This window comes from Polyodon spathula, chromosome 1 (genome assembly GCF_017654505.1).
Source record: "Polyodon spathula isolate WHYD16114869_AA chromosome 1, ASM1765450v1, whole genome shotgun sequence".
Lineage (NCBI taxonomy): Eukaryota > Metazoa > Chordata > Actinopteri > Acipenseriformes > Polyodontidae > Polyodon > Polyodon spathula.
Window position 1 is genome coordinate 96,849,841 of NC_054534.1, and position 22,893 is coordinate 96,872,733.

Sequence of the window (22,893 nt, forward strand, 5' to 3'; positions counted from 1 at the left end):
GCTGTACAACAAGACGGTAGGGTTACTTTCTTTATTAGTTTAAATGCATGGCAAGCCACTTGACCCAACTTCAAACTATACAACTGGACATACTGTACCAAATAATCGACTGATATTGCTGTGTTATATTCAATTATTCATTTTTTCTTTGTTTGTAATAATGTTGTTTTTACCTCAGAATCTATGCTATGCTTGAATTAAACTGCTCATGAATCACATACAGTATTCTTTACACAACAGCAAGCTATTAAAGCAGTGGATCACTGACCATTTCCAGCTCAGGTGTGCCACCTAGGTGGCTGCTGCTGAAATGGCAGTGAATTGAATTTCTTGTCTTTTCCTGTCTACCTGTCACAGATGATCCGCTGTGTCTTTTGTGTCATTAGTCTGTTTGCAAGGTAAAGCTGTAAGAAAATCAATAAAACATGTACTACATGAAATAGATAAATAAAAGCATTCTCTCTTCCTTAAGTGCTTAAATGTTCCTGAATTCCCATTCCCAACCACCACAGCTGACTTTCAATTCAGAAAGCAAATAAATGGATTGCTTGGAACCCATTGCTTTGCATTACTGCAACAAATTCTACATATAGATCCAGAGTTGTCACTTACTAGGAAAGATGCACATTAGCCTTATGTGACAGAGAATTGACTTCCTGTAAAAAAAGAAAAATGGCACATATTGTTTGAGGTGTGCTCGCACTCAAATACAAGGATTACAAATTAAAATGTAGAGGGCTTCTTGGTTAGCTCATCTGGTAAAGGTACTGGCATGTGCTGGCTGTATTAAGTTGCAGGTCCACTGGGAATTCCAGAAGGAGCTTCGCATTGGCTCTAGCACTCCTACTGGTTAGGGAGATAAAACTGGATTTGACTGTTAGTTCTCATCATGCTACATCAGACCCTACTGGCCAGGCACCTGCTGATGACATGCGGACCCCTGCATGGCTGCCGTTTGTCCTCCAGAGGCTGGTAGCTCTCTGATATTCGCTTTCGAGTTCCTGGGTGTAAATGTGGAAATTCGCTTGGTCATTAGATGAGAGGATGCCCACTGAAACCTTTAGTTCTCCTGAGCTGTGTGTGGAACTGCTGCGGTGAGAGAACATAAGTTGGGTAGAAAATCAATTCATCTACTTAGGAAAAATAAGCCATGTAAACATAGGTGCCTAGATAGAGCTAATACAGTTTCATGGGCAGTAAAGAAAAAGGGAAAATATGAAGTTAAATTCTTGTTTTTTAAGTAAAAGACAAAAAAAAATAGTTGTTATTTTTAGGCACACCATAAAGCTAATAAGATGGCATTAAAATGACCTAAAATTATGGATAATAACGAAACAACAGATTGGACAGCATAACTGGATCATGTCAAGCTAGGTAGTGTAAATTGCTGCATGTAGTAAAGAGGGATTTCCAGTGCTTGTTAAGCGTCCAAGAAATAAGAAAGTTTGAACAAGGCCAAGAAATTGACACAGCCTAAAATGTAAATGCGTTTTCTTCAGAAATGCATTCTTCTGTGGTGGTTGACCTTTCTGCCTTTCACCTACCATGCAACACGAGAGATGCTGCTCTCTATCTGTGTTAACTGTGACTGACTAGAAATATATTTTACATTCGGTTGCTAAAGGTAGTTATCTCCCCTGCAGAGTCATAGCAGTATCCACATAGAAATAACATTTAGGGTTATTTTCTGAAAGTGATGTTATTTTGTATGTGCTGTGTAAACAGAATGGTATATTACCTGTTACATTCTGTATTTTAATAAAAAAAAAAAAAAAAAAGAAAAACTTTTGACTGTGGATAACAAGGATGTTTCCAGTTTAGTCTCATGTAAACAAGTAACAGTTAGTAAGCAGTGAGCAGTTTGCCGTTTGCTGTGGCTGATAATATTATATTTAAGATGTGTAGCTATAGTAGTTAACACTTGTGTTTTCTAATGAGGTTCAACCATTCAGGAGATATGCAAATTAATTCACATTCTATAGTGCCTTTCATCATAAGGATCCCAAAGTGCTTCTTTATTCACACACACACACACACACACACACACACACACACACACACACACACACACACACACACACACAAGAATTAAACTATTAAATTAAAAACAGTATGATAGAGTTTGATAAAACATAAATGTAAAAATAAATACAAAATTTAGTTTTAATTGTAAAAAAAAGCTTGTTTGTAGAAATAAAACAATTAAGAAAATCTAAAACAAAAATGTAATAAAATTAGAATTAAAAAAAAGAACACAAAGAAAATGCAGTTTTGATTGTAAATTAAGAAAACTAAGATAGAAAAGCTTTTTTTTTTTGTAAAAATATGTTTTCAATCTTGACTTAAAAACAGTAAGAGTCCCAACTTCCCTGACAGAAGAAGGCAGGGCATCCATTATTTAGGAGCTCTCCAAGAACAGGCCCTTCCTCCCATATTATTTTTATTCAGCCTAGGAATAACTAGCAGCTGTTTAGTAGTATACAGGGTCAGTAATTCCTGTAACTGGGTGCTAATCCATTCAGCTAAAAAAAAAAGCTTAAAATCAATTCTAAACTGCACAAGGAGCCAGTGCAAAGAGGCCAGAACAGGAGTAATCAGTTCACTTTTTCTGGTTTTATTCAGAATTCTAATGCACTGTTCTGAATTCTGTAATCGAAACACCACACATTCTGGGATACCAGAGAAAAGTTTATTACAATAATCAGTTCTAGATGAAATAAAAGCATGCATTTAGCATCAGATACAGAAATAATAGGTCTAAGTTTATCTATATTTCTCAAATGATAAAAATAGACATTCATAACATTAATGTGAGTCTCCAATGATAGATCAGGGTCAAAGCTAATAACACCCCAGCAGAAGTATTAGAGTATCATCAGCGTAAGAATGGAAGTTTACTCCATGTCTGTGGATAATGACACCTAAAGGTAACAAATATAATGAAAATAACAAAAGACCTAAAATAGAAAATACCGCAGACAACTTCACAACTTCAGACAATACCTATTTCACCTCCTCAACCAAGACGAACTGAAAGCCATCAGAAAGATAAGACCTGAACCAAGATAGGACACCTCCTGACAATCCCTCTGAGCTTTCAGAACGATTCAATAAAATGGAATGGTCCACAGTATCAAAAGCAACACTTAGATCTAGGAGAATTAAAATTAAGGAAAGCCTGAGTCAGAGCTTATGAACAGATAATTTACTGCTCTAACAAGGACTGTCGTGCTATGTAAATCCAGACTGAACATTTTCATAAGCACTATTAAGAGCTAGAAATGTGTGGAATTGAATGGAAACAACTCTTGCTAAAACCATAGCTAAAAATGGCAGATTGGACATTGGCCTGTAATTATTAAGGACTCTGGGGTCTGAGTTAGTTTTCTTGAGCACAGCTTTACCACAGCCACCTTAAGTGCTGAGGCAACTATACCAGAGCTAAGTTATCCCTTTACAATTTTTCAAATGTGAGTATTAATAACACATAAAAAAAAAAAAAAAACATTTTAATAGTTTAGTAGGAATTAGATCAAGAGCACATGTAGTGGGTATCATATGCAGGACTGGCTCTGTCAGTTCTTGTAAGGTAATCAAGGAAAAAGCCTCCATAGCAGCCTTAACAGGTCTAATTGGTACAAATATGGAGGAATCCCCCATAATAGAAGGAGTCTGTAAAATTTGATTTCCAAAGAATTTGATTTTGAAAATAATTTAAAAAGCCATTGCACCTACAAGAGGAGCCAGTATTAAGGATGGGAGTATCAGGGGAGGATTTACTAACGTATCTAGGGAAGCAAAATTAAATCTAGGATTTTTTTTTATTTTTAATTTGTTTATATTAAATTAGAACAATATGATGATCTAGCCAGTGCCAGAGCCTTCCTGTAATTTACCACATTTCAATATTACAGTCGTATCATTAAACCATGGCGAGCTTCTTTTAAAAGACACTCTCCCAGTTTTCTGAGCTGCTAGTCAAGGAGGTGTAGGTGTTAACCAACTCATCTAATAATAAAGACTGAGAAAGTGGCGATGAACTCAATGCTTCAGAAAACTTTACAGAAGTTGAAGAATTAACTACCTGCGTTTTAATTGTAGGTTCCATACTTAGGCAAATTAACCTTGAAAAGAATGGCAAGGTGATCAGATCAATTGTTAAGAAATTTTGCACAACTAAACCCTGAAAAATTACTAAATCTAAAGTATGGCACTGAGTACATGTATGACCTTTAAGATGCTGGGCATAATCTAGGGAATCCAGTAGCCTAAATAATTCTGAAGAATTAGAATCAGATTCAATGTCAACATGAATGTCAAAATCACCCAATGAAATAATTTGTAATTGATAAACAACATAGATAAGAGCTCACCAACTTGGGTGACTTAGGTGGTTGATATATGATTACAATAGGAACAGGGAATTGGTTATTTAAAGTTTCCTGTTTGAGTCTGTGTTCAGTGCGGAAGATAGTGGCAAGTCCACCTCCCCGCCCAGCAGATTGTGCTTTCTGTAAAAAACAATAATTTGGTGAAGAAGCCTAAATCAAGGAAACATTGTCATCAATTCCAAGACAATTTTAAATTAAGGCGAGAATAGCAGTGTTATAATCTATAATAAAAACATTGATTTAGAGGAGCTTTATTAGACAGAGATTCAACATTAAGTAAAGCCAGGCGAAGAATATAGAGAATGTGAATTAAGCAAAGGTAATAGGGATAAGAAGAAGATTGCTGTAACATAGACCTCTGTGATTACTAAATGCCAGTGTGTAGCAGGAGTGGTAAGATACTTTAACTTCTATGTTGTACACTTCTTTAGATTCCCTCCCTTCTCTAGTTCCATAGACAAATTCAATCTGCATGCCATCCTTGTGGCAGTAAAACAAGTTAATAAAGGCTGAAATTATGCAGGCAGCATCTGCTGATTTGAATAATGAGGGTCAGCTCAAAAGTAATGAGTCCAGACTTTATTTATTGAGACATATGTGTTATCATATCCAAGTGCATACAATAACATCATACATGCAGACAGTGAGAGTGGGCTGTGCAAGGGCAGGTAAATAATAATGGAGTTATGTAACACATTTTCCTTATTTTCTTATGTAATATGTATATTGTTATTGTCAGAGTTTCATATTAATTGCACACCATTAACCAAGTAGGAGATTATGTAAATGCCAAGACGGGTCCAACATTAAAGCTCTAGGTTGATTTAATTTACCAACCTACTGTACCCGGCATAATCTGTATTTACAGGACTGGGTAGAACCCATATTCAAGGCTTCATCTGGGAAGTGTATTGCTCCTGTATTCTATATTATTCATAGGAACCTGCTGGACACCTACAACATTAAACTTGAATCCTATTTTTAGTTTTGCACTCCTTCTGGGCAATAAACATATTTAATTGTTTCATTTCAAGCTCTTCAGTGATAAATCTGTTATAATTGTAACCACTGCAAAACAATACCACACCGAGCTGTATGTACTGTAAATCCTTTTTTATGACTGAGCTACCTACAGCATGGAGTATTTTGTACAGTGTTGTTTTTTTTTTTTTTGTATGTGGTTAATGCTAGAATTCTTTAGGCTAGGGTTTGGTCTGTTAAAAACGAAACATCCCAGCAGTTGGAAACTTGGGGTCATACAGTGTCCTGTTCTGGTCACCTCGCTATAAAAAAGATATTGCTGCTCTAGAAAGAGTGCAAAGAAGAGCGACCAGAATTATTCCGGGCTTAAAAGGCATGTCATATGCAGACAGGCTAAAAGAATTGAATCTGTTCAGTCTTGAACAAAGAAGACTACGTGGGGACCTAATTCAAGCATTCAAAATTCTAAAAGGTATTGACAGTGTCGACCCAAGGGACTTTTTCACCCTGAAAAAAGAAACAAGGACCAGGGGTCACAAATGGAGATTAGACAAAGGGGCATTCAGAACAGAAAATAGGAGGCACTTTCTTACACAGAGAATTGTGAGGGTCTGGAATCAACTTCCCAGTAATGTTGTTGAAGCTGACACCCTGGGATCCTTCAAGAAGCTGCTTGATGAGATTTTGGGATCAATAAGCTACTAACAACCAAACGAGCAAGATGGGCCGAATGGCCTCCTCTCATTTGTAAACTTTCTTATGTTCTTATATTCTTAACACAGAAAACAGTATAAAAAAGAGCACCACTGAGTGAGGCAAGATTCTGAAGGCCAGCCATAGGCAGGGACCCCACATTTTTGTATAAAGTTGATATAACTTCAATGATTGGATGAAAATGGATGTATTGTCCCCCCCCCCCCACCATCCTTTTTGTATAAGAGAATGTTTTGTCTGAAGCAGACTTTAAACAATGAGTTCTAACACTGGAAATGTAAGCAATTGCAGAGTGTCCAGACGAATTTCCTGTGGAAAGCACACTCCTATAGGAAGCAGAGTACCAAGGGATGTGGAAAAATCCCTCCACAGCAGCACTATTTTCCATGTATTTAATAATTTCCTGAATAGTATAATAAGCTTTTCATATGTATGCAATGATGCAAAAAAAAAGTATTATGAACACATCTTGTTACTGTAGTTTGACACACAAGCCTATAAATGCGCTTTGTTTCTCTACTTGCATTAATCCAATGAGTATTACACACAAGCTCGTATCATGCCTTACAATTATATTGGATAACACTATTTCAAAAAGAGAGTTCAACAATAAGAAAGTCTTTACTCAGAAAATGCTCAGCTGAGGATGAGAATAGAAAGCAAGCAAGCTAGATCTCTCACCCTTGTTAAAATATTGTCTGGAAACTATTAGTGCCCATAACGTCCGGCAAATAAATAAATAAATAATGTGGTAGAAATGCCAAATGATTCTTACGTTCCTTTTTGTGAGCTGTCCTGCTGTAGGCAGAAGTGTTTTACAGTGATGTGTGCATTATATTTATCCACTTGAAGTTTTCTCATAGACTTACTCTGCATTCTGGCAAATTGAATCCAACACCCAGCTGACGTGGGCATCCTGTGCAGTATCTGGAGAGATGTTGGATGGCCTTTGGCACATTGTAAGCATCATGAACGATTGGAGCATCCTGTTTGCAGCCATCAATCTGTCATTGGAAGAAAATTGATCGGTCACTTAACGGAGGACTGAAACTGTTAAAATCACAAAACTAAAACAAAAAAACTACTTAAGAACCATTCTGTAAAATTCATTAAAAAGTCCAAATTTTTTGCAGAGGACAAATATTAATCTGTTTCTGATATGTGTACTGTGCAGTCATGTCCTAGTCTAAAGAGAAATGATTTTAAAGCTATATTCTGTAAATTAAAACGTAATAAAAAGCAACCTTTTGTAACCTCAGTTATAAACAACCTACCTTACTTAAACTGTCTTAAATGAAAAGCCTGCTGTGTTTTCTAGTTTTGCAACAGCTGTTTTGAAAAGCACAAGCATTTGAAAATCAGCCCCACTGTACTGTAGATATTCTGAATTTTACTAGTAACAAACTGTTTCCTTCAGAGTCCATCTGTTGATGGCAAGATTTCAGTAAATAAATCGTGCTACTTAATGATCCAATATAAGATAATAAAAATAATTAAAAAAAACACTTGGGATACAACTTCTCAGCTGCAAGGGTGTTAAGTGGAAAAACAGACCTCCTATAAATGAATATACTTGCATCTTTTAAGTATTAGTAACGCAATGAAATTTGACCTGCGGGTGTAGAAATGCTTGCTTGTGGTACACAACCATCTTCTGAAACTTCATAGTCTTAGTTTGAGTTGGACATGGCTTGGCTGTGATTTAACAGAACAGTCATTGTCTGGTCAATTTGTTGAGCCTACTTTTAGTAACTGGTTCATCAATTAAAAAGAATAGTGTAGCATGGTGTAATGATGGTAATATACCATTCAAAGAAAGGGTCTCTATATCCCATATTTCTATATTCAGTTTTAGGTCGCTTAAAATGCTCAATTATTAGCCAATACTAAAATTTAGAACTTCAGTTTTATATTAGAAATCAGGCATTAAATGCAATAATAAATATCAGCATAATTAAAGTAAAAAAAAAACAAAAAAAAAACGTCTTATGTAGAAACAGTAATTGCTGCAGCTACAGGTGCATAAAACTGCATACAGTTGATAACCCAGAGACAAACTATGAGGCATTTAGAACATGTACTTTTTGAGCAGAAGCCGTGCATTGAAGAAACAGCACAAAAGAGAAAATACAATACACAAAACACAAAGGAAAATAGAAGTTTATTCTCATAATTTTGTTGTTGCACTGTTGTATGCAAACATTCTCAAGAGACATGTCTGTAAGCCCATCATTTATAAGAAGCAATTTCTCAAACATCTTTATCACTTAATAACACACCATTGCTTTCTGATTTCCACATACGGTACAGATATTTGTAATAATATTAGCAATTGAAGAAGTGTATTGATATTGTCTCCAGTTATGTCCTTATGACTGCCAACCATGGTTGTAATAACAAACTTTCCAATAGAGTATGGGGCTGCATGCACAAACCGTATTATTAATAAGAAAATGATCCAGAGCATCATTGTGATAGAAACCGTAGTGTTATTTGTAAAAGATATTCCCTGTAAAATGAAAAGAAATGTGAAGAACACTGGGATAAGGCTTCCCTTTCCTAGTCATTCAAATCTGCAGCCGTTACTTGACTTAGAGCAGTGCAGAATGAAGTCAGCTTTGGTTTGCTAGGAGCCTCCCAGACCTGCTCAAATAAAAGACGCTCCAATTGGCTGAACAGTGCTGGTTATTAAATCCAATGGCTTGCATAGAAAACAGGTTTCCATAATCCTCTCACAAACTTCTGCATTATTATACTGGCCCTGGGGCAGCCAACAAGTCTATGAAAGATGAAAGCACCTGAACACATATTTATGCATAGGAAAATCAATCTGATTTAAAGGCAATTTGTTGACATGTACCACATAACTAGTGGATATATGTCAACATCTAAGGCTGCACCAGGAGCATGTCGCTATGGGCACTGGAGATTTTGTGTTCTCCCAAAGTCACAGATGAGCATTCAAAAGAATGCCAGTCATACACTGTACTTTATAATCTTTGGAAATTATGCAGTATTGTTACATCTCTCAAAGTTTACTTTACATTGCTGAAGAGCTGTAAACTCTTAAAACCCTTAAACAAATATTGATCATGCATATTTGAATGTTTGACAGATTTAAATGGGAATATTGCAACTCGCAGTTGAAAGCAGGCATTGATTCCATACAGTAGTTCTGTCTATTGCTGTCCAGGGAGCTAATACAATTCCTGTGGATGGTCAGTGGCAAGGTTTCAGTTTCAGACAGTTAGGAGCTGTTGTTGCCTATATGACACTGAATCTGTTTGAAGTTGACGATGAATAATGCCTTCCTTTATGCTTGCTTTCTGTAAAAGAAAATGTACAGCAATAATAATAAAATGAAAGACAAACACATCTATCATTTTATTATGTCGACTGGACCCCTGTTCTTGAATGAGGTCACTGAAATAAGCTCCATTTTTTCAATAAATGTTTCCAATGCTTGATAAAAGATGACAGGGCAGGATCCAAAAGCTTATTTTTTTCCTTCCAGGCTAGCGCACGCTGTCTCTGAAGGTTGGCCTGTGAGACTTTTTTTTTTCCCTCTCAGTAAGTCCCCCAACAGCTCAGGACTGACTTTTTGCGGCTTGTTAGCACACTCAAAATTAGAGGCAGCTGATAGGCCATGGGGCCACTTGGATAAGGTCTCCATGTCATGTATGTCATCTGCCTTTAATTTGATGGGATGGTCTGGATTTTTCTTTCCTTGAGTGAGCAGAGAGAGAGAGAGAGAGAGAGAGAGAGAGAGAGAGAGAGAGAGAGAGAGAGAGAGAGAGAGAGAGAGAGAGAGAATGAGAATTCTAGGAACAACCACAATTAGCCTCTATATATATATATATATATATATATATATATATATATATATATCGATTGTATAGCCCTTGTTATTGTAACATTAGTGTTGCATAATTGAACTTGGATCCTTGGATCCTCAAATAATATCATTGCTTGGTGTCTGTTTAATAACTTCAATCATAACCTCTTGCACATTCTGCTAGCTTTAACAGAAAGTAGACACTGTTGTCCAGTTTATTTGCATTCCTCAAATGTAGTTGGCATCCTCCCCTTTTGAAGTCTGATTGCCACAATGGCTCTGAGAGAGCTAAATAGACTTGGGCCTGTCCGGTACTGTATTATGTTATAAAAGACTTATTTAAGCTCAGTAACACAGGTAGCAAAAAATACATTAAAGAATTAAAACACCAACTGAATTTTAAAGGTCAAATGCATACAGCCTATGGAATATAATCATGTAATATAAATATTGAGCAGCTAGTACAGTTAGAACGCCTATTAAATGAATTACTATAAAAGGTTTCTTCAGTATCCATAGCAAAATGTAGTAAAGCAAAACAAAAACACAGGTAAATCATGGTAAAGCAGTGAAAAGCAAGGTAAATTCCAGACATGCATGGTAAAGCTTTGTAAAGTTAAAGCATGCTAAAGATAAGGCGCAAACAATTGAAAATCATGGTGAACAAATTATTCTGTCATCCCTCCTTTCTTATGAAGTGTGACCCTTACTGTCTGGACAGAGTTATGCCTTGGGTTATAATTCTACTCCACTTGTAAGCTGCAATCTTGTCCTCATAAATCATTATTTAATGCTTCTTTGCTCTCATTTTCATCAGAGAGAGAAGGGTATGTGACAAAGACAGGTGCTCATACTGGGTAAAACATCTTTTTGCCTTGATGGATGTATTTTCAGCTTCAGCAGCGGATTAGAAACAGTATTTTTCATTCCCTCAAGTAGGCGAAAATATAACTGTGAAGGTGTGACGGGGTACACCCCGCCCCTGTGTGTAGTTTGTGTTATTTTGTTTTGTATTTGGTATATTGTGATTTAAATGTATTGTTTAGTGTGTAAAACCACAATGTTTTGTTAATTATTTTACAGCATGGATGGAGTTAAAATTTCCCGTCTCCAGGTGGATTAATTTATTAGTAATCTGGAGACGGTCACATGTATAAAAACCCACAGTTTTGGCTGCACAAGGTTGGTTTTGGTTGAAGGCGGAACGAGAGACGAGAGTGAAGTTAAATACTAGAGAAAACCATTGCTCTTCGTGCATCAGCTCCTCATACCGCAGTACTGTGTGTCTCTCCTCCTGGTCTGACGTCACCCACAAGCCATCTTGTCCACAGAAGGACATTGTATTCATTTTAACAAATTTAGGATCAATAGTGTATGCAATACCTTCTCAGGTCTACAAACCCACAATACCCAATGAAGGAATTTCGAAATCCCACAAACAAGCTATAGCTGGCTGCGAATTCTGAAAATTGAAGGGGGGTCCTACAAAAACTTAATATATATATATATATATATATATATATATATATATATATATATATATATCTTTGTTTGTAATTGAAAACTGAAACCTTTTTGGGTTATCACATTTGTTCACCGCGTTGTTTTTCATTAAAGAAAAATATGTTTTGATGACAATATTAAGAAACGTAGATGAGTCGGAAAGTCAGAAATTGGATTTTCTAAATGTTTTAAGGACATTTCTCATTTAAGCCACATCTGATGGCTGATTTGTGTTTTTAAAACTAAGCTATTTTGTTAGTTATAAAGTGTTTGCTCTCAGCTGGCAATCCTACATTATAAATCATATTTAAGACACGCCCACAACATATTAATTTGTGACATAGTATTCGGGGTATGCAGTCTGTATAAAATAAAAGTAATATTTTATACTTGGATGTAATTTCCTGTAATGTCTCTCCAACAGATATAATCTTCTGTATCAGCTTTTTTTTTTTTTTTAATCAACCAAAACCTGAAATAAAGGCTAGGTAAATAATGTATTATATTCAGAAAGGATCTGTCAATATCAGCCTTGCCTTTAGCCCAGCAGTGGAAAAGGTTAAGCTCTTTAGCTCTTTTTTATATACTCACTGGGTATTCATTCTTCATTTAAAGTGGTAGCAGAAACCCAAGACACACGTAGGCCATCGTAGAGTCACATGCTTAGACTAGCTTGTGATGTAGACTGTACATGTGCGTTGTATAGCTTTCAGTAATGCATAATACATAATGCATCGTGCATCGTGCTCTCTGTATCTCTTGCTTGACTATTGTAAATAGCTGACAGCTGTACATCTTTTGTTGTTATTCTTGTTATGCTGTGTGGTATATGTGCCATTGAAGCTTAGATAGGTTGTTTGGTCTTTGCAAACTGCTTTTATATCTCTTCAGCTGGTTCAAGTACAAAGGACAAGGGTTGAAAAAAATGGGATATTGCTAACAAGTGATGGCCAAAAAACAAATATTTATTATGGAAGTCTCAACTTTAATGGAACTACTTTAGAGTACATTACAAAAAGTAATGTGTCTACTGTCACATTCTAATTATTTCTATGTGTATCAAATCCTATACACAATTTTGCTAATTTTAAGATACATTTTCCTTCTTCACATCCATTTTTTAATGAGGGTTAATTTTGAACAACTTCATGGTATTTAGTCTTTAGTCTTTAGCATGTTTTTCAGCATTAAGAGATGTGATACATATTAAAAATTTACAGTTTAAAGATTATTTGAAGGAAAGCAGGAATAATTATGTTCAATTTGCAAAATTAACTTTAAAATAAGCACAACAATTATACGACGCAGGATTTTATCACATCTTGCCCAGTAGTTTTGTGTAGTGGCTACCACTATATTAGTACAATTATTTGCTCTTATGCTAGGCTCAAGATCATCCAAAGTCATATTACATAATTGTATACAACACATAAAATCCGACAGGAGTTATTATTCTCCTGTGTCATGCATCATGTAATTTTTGGCAGATAAACCTTAATATGGTCCTGTTAGACAGCTCTTTTATTGAATCACCTGTAATTTAACAAACAAAAGATGGATTTATCAAAAGCCAGTAAAAATTATTAAAGACAGACATGATAGGATTCATTGAGGAACAACTAATAATGTGTTGGGATTACATTAAGGACAGTGAAAAAAAAATAAAGAGTAACGTAATGTGACATTTCAAACTGTTGTCAGGACCACAAGATAATTCATCTTTGCAATCTCACCAAAACACATTTGTATTTATAAAAATGTTTCCCCATGTCCTCAATGAGCCACCGTAGGTTAAAGGACACTGGGATTCCTCATGCAAATGTTTAGTAGACCACTACTGCTTCTTTAAAAATATTGCATTGAATGACTACCCCACATTATGTAATAAGACTGTAACTAAATGTGTGAACAACCTATCCCACAATGAGCATTGTAGAGCATTTTGCAGCAATGGAATTCTTCTGGAATTGCATAATCCACTTGTCTATGGTCTAGTCTATACGATTGATACAATCTAGTGGGGCTACAAAATAATCTAAATATTTTTGAACAACCTTAATTTGTTCTATGTCTAACAGGATTCAGTGCCCCAGTGTTAATGGAGTGAGGTTTCTAATATCAAAAGTGTGAAAAAATATACTTTTATCAGTTAACACCCTTTAATGTGCTGTGTTCATATCCATTAAGCTACTGTACTGTAGTGTACTGTACTGAAATCACTTACTAAAATGAAAGTAATAAAACTGGGGCTTTTTTTTGGCATCCAGCACCCAGGGTACTGAAGAAAGTCACTTACTACACAACGTTCTGCCTTTAGGCTGCAATTTGTTCAGCTTGAGTTTTTCACAAATGTTATGGTTACGCAATATTGATGTAAGTGCTGTTTTTTTCTGGCAGACTATTCTTATATACTGCGTATATATATATATCTATAAATTATATATATATAATTATATATAATATATGTGGCTGTAATTCATACTTCAATATTTGGGAACCAGCATTTTTATTTTGTTCTCAAGAACCACGCCAGTATAACCTCAATTATCCCAACAATGTGGGGCCAGTGTGTTTGTTCAGATAGTCATTTTAACCTATATATTTACAGTGTGCATTTAACTGCAGTGAATTTTATATCTATCTTTGTATTCCTTGTATATGTTTTTATTTACTTGCTTATTTAAACTTGGTTAACTTGACTAACAGAAATGGCACCTACATTTAAGAGGTGTCCTGGGGAAATGCTGTCAAGCTATTTACTTTTTACTGAATGGGTATTTACCTCCTAATGACCCGAATCCTGAATACTTTATACCAAAGATGCTCTTTGAGCCTGTGACGCAGTTGTGACCTGGTGAGCAAAAACCTGCACCGTGTGTCCAAATTTAACAGGCAGGTTGTAGGCAGAAACCTAGCTCTTAAGTGACTACCTCCGGCATGTCGACCAGCGGCAAGCTGGCACCCTAGGGCCAAGCAGCCCCAAAATCTGCGCCTACTGTCAGAGGCAATGCATGGGAGCGGCCAGCGGCTCAATCAGTACCTGCAGTTTTCTTTTCAGGGAACCATGTACAAGTTCCATGTCTTGCCATTTGGCTTCTCCCTAGCGCCACGTGCCTTCTCAAAGTGCATGGAAGCTATTTTGACCCCACTGAGACTCAGAGGCATCAGAGTACTCAACTATTTGGATGACTGGCTGATTTGAGCCTAGTCTCCAGCACAGGCAGAGGCCTACATGAAACTTGTCACCAGCCACCTGTATTTGAATTTAAATCGTGATCTAAATGTAATTCAATCAATATCTGGCAGAGGGTGCAAGCGATGAATAAAAGGTGTTACAGAAACCTAGTGTTACAATATTATGTGATCAGGGGTTTTGTAGGCTCAGTTATTCAAGTTTAAAATTGCAGAACGTACCGATACATTCATACTCCTTGGGGACCAGAGAACAGGGAACGTACCAGTACGTTCATACTACTCAAAGGGTTAAACCCAGAATAATTCTGGTTGCTCTTCTTTGTACTCTTTCTAGAGCAGCAATATCCTTTTTGTAGAATTGGAGGCTTTACATCCACAACCTTTCCAGTCTAACAGGAGGCGACAGCTACATATGCTCTACCCAATTCGGGCCCTGGCATATTATATTGACAGGACATAAAGTTGGAGGCAGCCTGATCAGTTTTTTGTCTGCTATGGGACAAAGTCACATGGTCAAGCCCTGTCTAAGCAGCGGCTGTCCAAGTGGAGCTGGCCAACTTGTCCCCTCCAGAAAAGCTCACTGTCCATTCTACCAGGGGCAAGTTTGTGGGCTTTATTCCAGGATGCATCTGTCAAGGACATATGCAATGCGGCAGTTCTACAGGCTAAATGTCGTAGACCCTGGTTTTGTAATTGGAGTGTTAAGGGTGGCTTCCCAGTTCACCCTTACAACACAGGCATAAAGGTTAAATTCTCCCTCAATTTTTCATCCTAGCTACTAGTTACTGAGGCACGGAATGGTGACGCACAAAGCAGCCTCTGGGCTTAGCCTTGTAGCATTCCGGTCATTATGCAATCATGCCCCTGCGTTGGCTTGGATATACTCACCCATGCGTCGCTGTGCCCATTTATTCGCAGCAGGCTTGAAAGTAAAAATGGTGCTGAGATCTGTGACTGCAGTGCTTTTGATCCTTCGGGGCGGGGTCACAACTGCATCACAGGTTCAAAGAGCAGCTTTGGTATAAAGTATTCTGGATTCGGGACTTCAGGAGGTAAGCACCCATTCAGTAATGGCTACATTTCTATTTCAGGGAACCAGGTATATAACCTAACGTTTCACTTAATACTAAATTATTTCAACACCTCCTGAAACATATTACATGGGGAAGCTGTGTAGTAAATGCTGGATTGTATGTATTATACAGTACAGTGCCACAAGGTTGTTGAGGTTAAGAGGGGGTATTTTAATGAAAGCATGAACAAGTCATTATTTTAAATCACATTCTCTGTTTGAAACCCAGTCGTTCAAGGGTCGGTAGACTTCTGGATTGCAGAAATTACAATAAGTACGCCCTACCCCATTGGTATAGACAGCTGCTATTCATTCATAAGCTAGGGCTGTAATTTTATACTATCCAAAAAAGTATTTGATTACCATTACTGAGAAGAATTAAAGATTAATAACTACAATTCTTTATTTGCTTTGCCTTTTACCTTGCTATACACCAGAACATCTTTATAAGGAACACAAGTATGTAGCTTTAATTTTATTATATATATTTTTTTGGAGTAATGCAATATGTCTAAGGCATACCAAAACACTTTGTGTTAAAAGCAATTTGCAATTTGTTTGTCGACCAAGCATCACTTGAATAATATGTATGAAAAAAAAATGTGCATAGCGTGCAAGCTTTCTAAAACATTACATAAGTCAGTATTTTGTGTAAACCTTTTTCTTAATGCTTGAACCGTAGCACCACCAAAAGGTACCAAGTGGAAGAAAGTCTTTCTTTGGAATATAATGGTCTTACTGTCTTACCAAGGATTCAGTTGGGGTTGCCAATGCAGGCATTCAACAATTTTTTACCTCCTCAATTCAATTAACCTGACTTGGTCAAACCCATTTTTAACATTCCTGATGGTCAAGGTGTCAAGGTTGTTTGTCTTGCAGACTTTTATTATTAAGATTATTTCTAAAGCAGGACTTAATGTAACTTATTGGTTTATTATGGCAACGTATCAGAGTATGTCTCTATCAGATATATATATATATATATATATATATATATATATATATACTATATATATATATATAATATATATATATATATATATATATTATACATTATCATTAAGTGCACATCCTTCTGTATGTATAACATACATTCACAGCAGTATCCTGCTGGAAAAGACAGCAAGAGAAAATCATGTTTTATTAAGAAGATATCATAGTGGTTTTTAGAGCACTTGGCACTTTCCCAAAAATGGCCCTGAAAACCATTCATTTTTTAGCTTGTGCACTTATGTCATAGCTAAGTGGTTTTAAAAATGGCGGCAGAGAAGTTGTCAAAAGGAAATATCTGAAGGTCTGCTGTTTTGTATATCTCTTTGTATAATGAAGTACCAATGTGAGTTTGGAGGTTAGTGTTTTTTCCCTTCCCTGAACTAGTAAAAATGTAACCCTGACCCCTCACATCTACACACTGACAGAATTGTAAACTTGGTTGCTTTTCTGGAAGGAGAATCCGCCCCTAACCAAAACGTCATCAGCAAGCGCATAAAAGCTCCCTGTGTTATTCTTTCTTGTCGCTGCTTTTAGTTTCGGCTGCTCAGTCAAGCGCTGGGAAGCCTAAACGGGAGTTGACTGCTTAGAGACTGCAGGAAGGGCTGCCCTCAGCTATGGATTCCCTGAGGTTTCCCCCCCAAAAATGAAAAATATGTGAGTAGGGGTTTTTTCCTTACCTGAGTGCCGAGCGGTTCATATTTAGTTCTGTGGTGTGAGTGGTCGGGTTGGAGAGGCTGGGCCACTGTCGAGCACGTTAATTATTTATTATTCATTCATAGTTTGGCGGCCTTGTCTTTTTGGGGGAAGGTGGCCAAAGCCACTTTCTATCTGCGGCACTGGGATGCATGTAACTGTTAATGTATTTCCAGCCGGCCTCACGCAGGTAGCCGTCGGGCACCCTGAGTGCCCTCCACAGTCATCAGGCCCTGAGCTCCCTTCACAGTTCACAAATCATCTACAATTGCAATCATCATTCATTCATTCATTGCCATTCATTCATAGTAGAATCCCCGTGCTGAAAAAGGAATTACATTAAATTTAGTTCAGTCATATATTAATAAATGGCCAGTAGGCAGTAGGAGTCTTGTGAGACTCCACTTGCAATTTTATGCTCATGTTCCATTTATACATTAAGTGTGTTTAAGGCTCATGTTGCTAGTTTTCAGCTCTAATACATATTTAAGACATAAAAAAGGCAAGATCAACATATCTTGTCATCTGCTCATTTGTATTTGGTTACAATTATCTGTTACATTACATAACTATTGACTGTTCATTAACATACAACTGAGCTTCAATAATGGATAATTTCACATCCATTCATATTTGTGCTGTTGTGTATGTTACTTTTAATACTGAAGAAGTATTACTTGGAGGAGTACCTAAATAAGATTTATTTTTTTATTTTTTTATTATTATTTTTTTTTTACTGCGATAGGAAGTTTGGTTATGCAAATAGGGTGACTAGATTAATTATGTAAGAGCTGTCACTCATTAGTTATTTGCTCCATAGAAGGTATGTACTGTAACATAATGGTTTTGCTTGGGCTTTTACTTGGGCCTCTACCTAGTTTCTTTCAATATAAACAAGAACAAGTAGGACATAAAGTAGAATCTCAGTTTAGCTTCTGAAATAGAAATACAGCCGCTGTGAGCTGCAAGGCATACAATACAATACTTCAGGAAATTCTCCATCTTGGGAGAGAAATTAGTTAACACAAGTGGGAGACTACATTTGATACACTTGAGCTTAGGTTTTGTTAAGAACCAGAGAGACTAAGTGCAAGTATTAAAACGTAAGTAAAGTTGTGGAAATCTATTGCATGAATTTCCAGAGGGGAGGATATAATGAGTTCTCACCAGGAGCAGGTTGCCAGCCCCAATATAGGTTCCCAGTCTAAGCCTTGCAGGCAGCACTGCTATTCTGTGATTTGAAATATCTGTTTCTTGGATCTCGTCCTCTTCTTGGTTTTCATGTTGCCTTCTTATTAGCTTCTTCAGAGTGAATTAATGTGGGCTTTAATGCGAGAAATGTATCCCTCCAAGGCAGAGAGTAAATAACTTTTTTTTTTCTGACAATGCCCTGCTTAACTCACTATAAATTAGGGGAGGTAGTGTTTGTGAATTAGTATTCCACGTGGATAGTCTGTGTGATGACAATAGGATTTCTATTTACTTCTTTGCAAAGAGCTGCAGTCTCACATGAGCAGTTCTGTCAGGAAATGTAATAGAATAAATAACAAAGGGGTTCTTTAGCATGTGGATTACACCAAGAGCTTTTACTTACTTGCAAGTCCTCTTCTGTGCCTCTTCAGATTTCAACTTGGAAGTTTTTCTAAACTCAGGGAAAGAAAGGAAGAATGGATTTTACTCAACAAGGGTGATGAGTATAAAAACTAAACTGATGAGGTTCAATTTGTAATTGTCTTACTGAAAATAAAAACTGATTAGAACAGGCTTATGTCTGTCCTAAGGTAAATAGCGTATGAATAATACAGAAAACTGTTTCAATCTCCTGTGACTCTGGGAACTAGCAATACTCTGGTCATTTAAATTGGCTTGGGTTATTATTTGAGTTTAATGATGTTTAATAATTAATATGATGAGTTAAACACTGTAGTTATAATAGGCAGGGAAAGATGATTTATTTGCAGTTAGAAACGCTGTATACTCTGGGACTGTTATGATGCTGTAAAATTATATCAAAAAAATTAACCTCTTAGTGTGCTTGGAGCTTTCTATTGCTTGAGAAAATATAGATACTTTCATCATGGACCTGCCACAGGAAACAAGAATGTAAAAAACAATAATAAGTAAATAAACAAATAAATCCAAATTTGACCAATTTGTGAAATGCTGCTGCCTAGCTCTGACATGGCAACAAACCCACAGTATTGGTATGTATTTAATCAAATGTTTGTTGTTGGTTTCCTCCCACTCCCGGTGCACTGAGTTCACCCACACAACATGGTTTCTAGGAATATAACTGTATTTTTAGCTGACCTGGGAATTTTTTTTTTTTTTTTTGCAGATCATTCTTGTGAGTACTTCCATTAATGATCGGGACCCAATGCTTTTTATTAGCACAGACGAGGGAACCAACTTTCAGAGACAGCCTCTCACATTCTCCGTAGAGACTCTGGTCTTCCATCCGAATGAAGAAGACAAACTACTAGCCTACAGCAAGGAGAAAAGGGTAAGGTAGTTTTAATGGTTATTAGTTTGGGGGTATGCTGTTGGGATTATCTCATTCATACTTAGCATGTAGTTCAGCATAAACCTGGAAAAGTTTGTGAAAAAAAGAACAAAAATTGTACTGCAACTTCTTCATTACAAAGGAGGTATAATCTTACCTGCACATACTGTGTATTTCAATGGTTCTCAACCCCAGTTCTCAGGATCCCTTGTGTCTTCTAGATTTCATTCCAATCAAGCTCTCAATTACTTAACTAAACCCTTAATTGAACTAACATTTTGCTTAATTATACCTTTTTAATTGCTCTCAGCTCCTAAAAAGTTACCGATTTTACAGCTAACTTGAAATCTCCAAGTGTTTGAGAGCATAAAACAATTAAAAAGGCCTGATTAAGCAATTTGTCAGTTCAATTAAGGATTTATTTAAATAACTGAGCGCTCAGTTGGAATGGAAACTAGAAAACACATGGGGTCCCAAGGACCGAGGTTGAGAACCATTGGTACTGTATATCTCTACTACAGTCGCTAGAATATGTGAGCATTTACATTTTGGTTTGCTGTAGCTGCATTGTAAGTCTCAATACAGCTTTCCTTTTTTGTAGGGCAGTAATATGTAATACCTGAGTAATGATTCATGTTTCAGGTTGTACTCTGCATAATTTTTAATCAGTGATTAGAACAGTACTGGTAACAAACAGATAAGCAAAACTTCAAAACCACAGCAACAAACCGCTGACGTGGAACAAAAAATCATTGTAGTGTAACTAATCTCCTCCTAGCAACTGATCAGTTAATAATACTCACATCAATGTAAAACATGTGCTTACCTTTCGACTACAGAGCTTGCTGTTTATTTGAATGTTAAGTTGTTTTCCTTTGAACTGCATGGGTTGCGGTTCGCATCCAGTCTTTACATTCAATTCAGCTGGGAAATAGTTTTTAGGCAAGGCTTGGTTAAAAACTAGAATATTCCTAAAAAGAAGCTTCTCAGGAATTGAAATTGTTATCCCCCGTTTTTGTAAGTCAAAGCAGTTATGAGGAATTTTAAGCAGGTTTTATTCATAAAAACAGACATTGAAAAAAACATGTAATAACTCACGAGTTAATGTTTTGTTAATAGGATCAGCTATGTCATAGTTATTCTTTTTCTCACAAAGCTCTGGTTTCTCTCCTCATCCAGCTCTATGTATCAACAGACTTAGGCAGGAAGTGGACTCTGCTACAAGAACGAGTGACAAAGGGTCGCTTTTTCTGGTGAGTTTGAGATGCTTATACACAACATGCACGCTCAGTTCCAAACTGCCATCAGCATCGCAGCACTTCAGTAGCATGCTGCCAGAGATAGACATGTGGTAAATCCTCTGTCAGTATTAGGAGGATGATTTTACCATCAATTGTTGATAGGACATGTGAGGGTAGGCTGAATTGCAAATAAGCTGGTGTTCAGGTACAACATTTCTGCATTTTAGAGTTAAAATCAGAGACACTGTACATGTAAACCCAGTCATACTACATGCTCCTGCTCTACTGTGCACTGTAACTTACAACCATGCTGCCATTTTTCAAAAAGGTAAAGGATAAAAGGTGTTTAATTGCATGAGGAATCATCCACTGTAAGGATTTGTCAGAATTCTAGTACATTGTGTCTTGTGTATGGATGCCATCCAGTGCATAGAACAAGCAGCATAGTTCTAAATAAAAAAATAATAACTTTGCAGTCCTCTGAAGCACATTGCTTGAGATAATATCTGTTACAGCAATGAGAGCCTCCCTTCGCATGTCAGATTAAGTTATAATAAAACCATGATCACCTGGGAAGTTGGTCTTGTCAAAAAATATGAAATTCTCTTTTCACCAGGGTTCTATCTATTTCTAGCTAATTTCTCGACTTGATCTCTTTCTGCATCAGTCTGTTATTTTTATCATTTTCTCTGCATAGTAAATACTTCCCCACTTCGACACCACAAATTGAAGGGCCACAAAAGTGTGAAGCTGTAACAAGCACTTCTACTTACATACAAGACCTACCAAACCTACCCACCAGACCACAAAGACCAACTGAACCTGGCATGGGGCCAACCATGTCTATTTTAAAATGTATACATCTTACGAATTAGGTTGAGAATAATGTATATATCTTATCACAAAGCTAAAAGGACAGTTCTCTCTAACTTAAGTAGGCATTGATTTAAAACCATATCCAGCTATGATGTAGGTAGAATCAGAGGAATCCCAAGCAAAATTGTGCATTATTACACATGTACATATACAGTGCTCACCCGTTATAACATGCCTCGTTATAGTGCAGAATCAGTTTTAACACAGTAGGGTTATGGCTCCCATTTGCTCCATACTGCCATTACAGTAGCCCTTTTATACTCACTATAAGGCAGAACACAAATAGCATGGTCTTGTAACTATGGCTCCCAACTATAGCATTATAAAGGGTGAACACTGTATATGTATCATATTACAAAATTTAGTCCTGGGATGCCTGTAGTAATCCCAAATTGGAATTCTAAGGGAAATGAAATGAATATAGGAAGGTTAAAGAAAACATTGGGATGCAGTCTAGCAAATCATTCACTGGCTGCAGGTTTGGGATCAGTAAGTTTGAGCTCAGATGGTTTGGGATTTACACAAACTGATCGTTTTCTTTACTGTTAGGCCCCAATTTATTTGGAAGGTGGTAGGCATTTAATTTGGTCTCACCCACTTAAGTTATAAACATACATTTTTTATATCCTTAAATCCAAGAATGCAAACCTATCCATATTTATTAATAAAACTAGAAAACGTGCATAGCATTTTTAAATTTAATGTCACATAAAATGTTGTGTCTCACAGTTTCTGAATTCATATATTTTCAGTACTTAGAATTCTAGTTTAGTTTAATATTGACGGTGCTGTATTTTTACATTACATTTTTACATTTACATTTATATCAATATATTCAGAATCTTAATAAAATGTGTTCCATTCATTACATAGCGACTACTGTACTTAGTGATGAA

The 22,893-nt window shown here is 36.5% G+C and overlaps 1 protein-coding gene across 2 annotated transcripts in view; it reads left to right on the plus strand.

Moving 5' to 3' along the window:
• Window positions 1-22,893, plus strand: part of LOC121324845 (VPS10 domain-containing receptor SorCS2-like) — a 281,604-nt gene that overhangs the window by 201,644 nt on the left and 57,067 nt on the right. For both annotated transcript variants that reach the window (XM_041267061.1, XM_041267067.1), the window contains exons 4-5: window positions 19,716-19,880; window positions 21,060-21,133. In XM_041267061.1, the coding sequence (XP_041122995.1) occupies window positions 19,716-19,880; window positions 21,060-21,133 (239 nt within the window). The remainder of the gene's footprint in view (window positions 1-19,715; window positions 19,881-21,059; window positions 21,134-22,893) is intronic.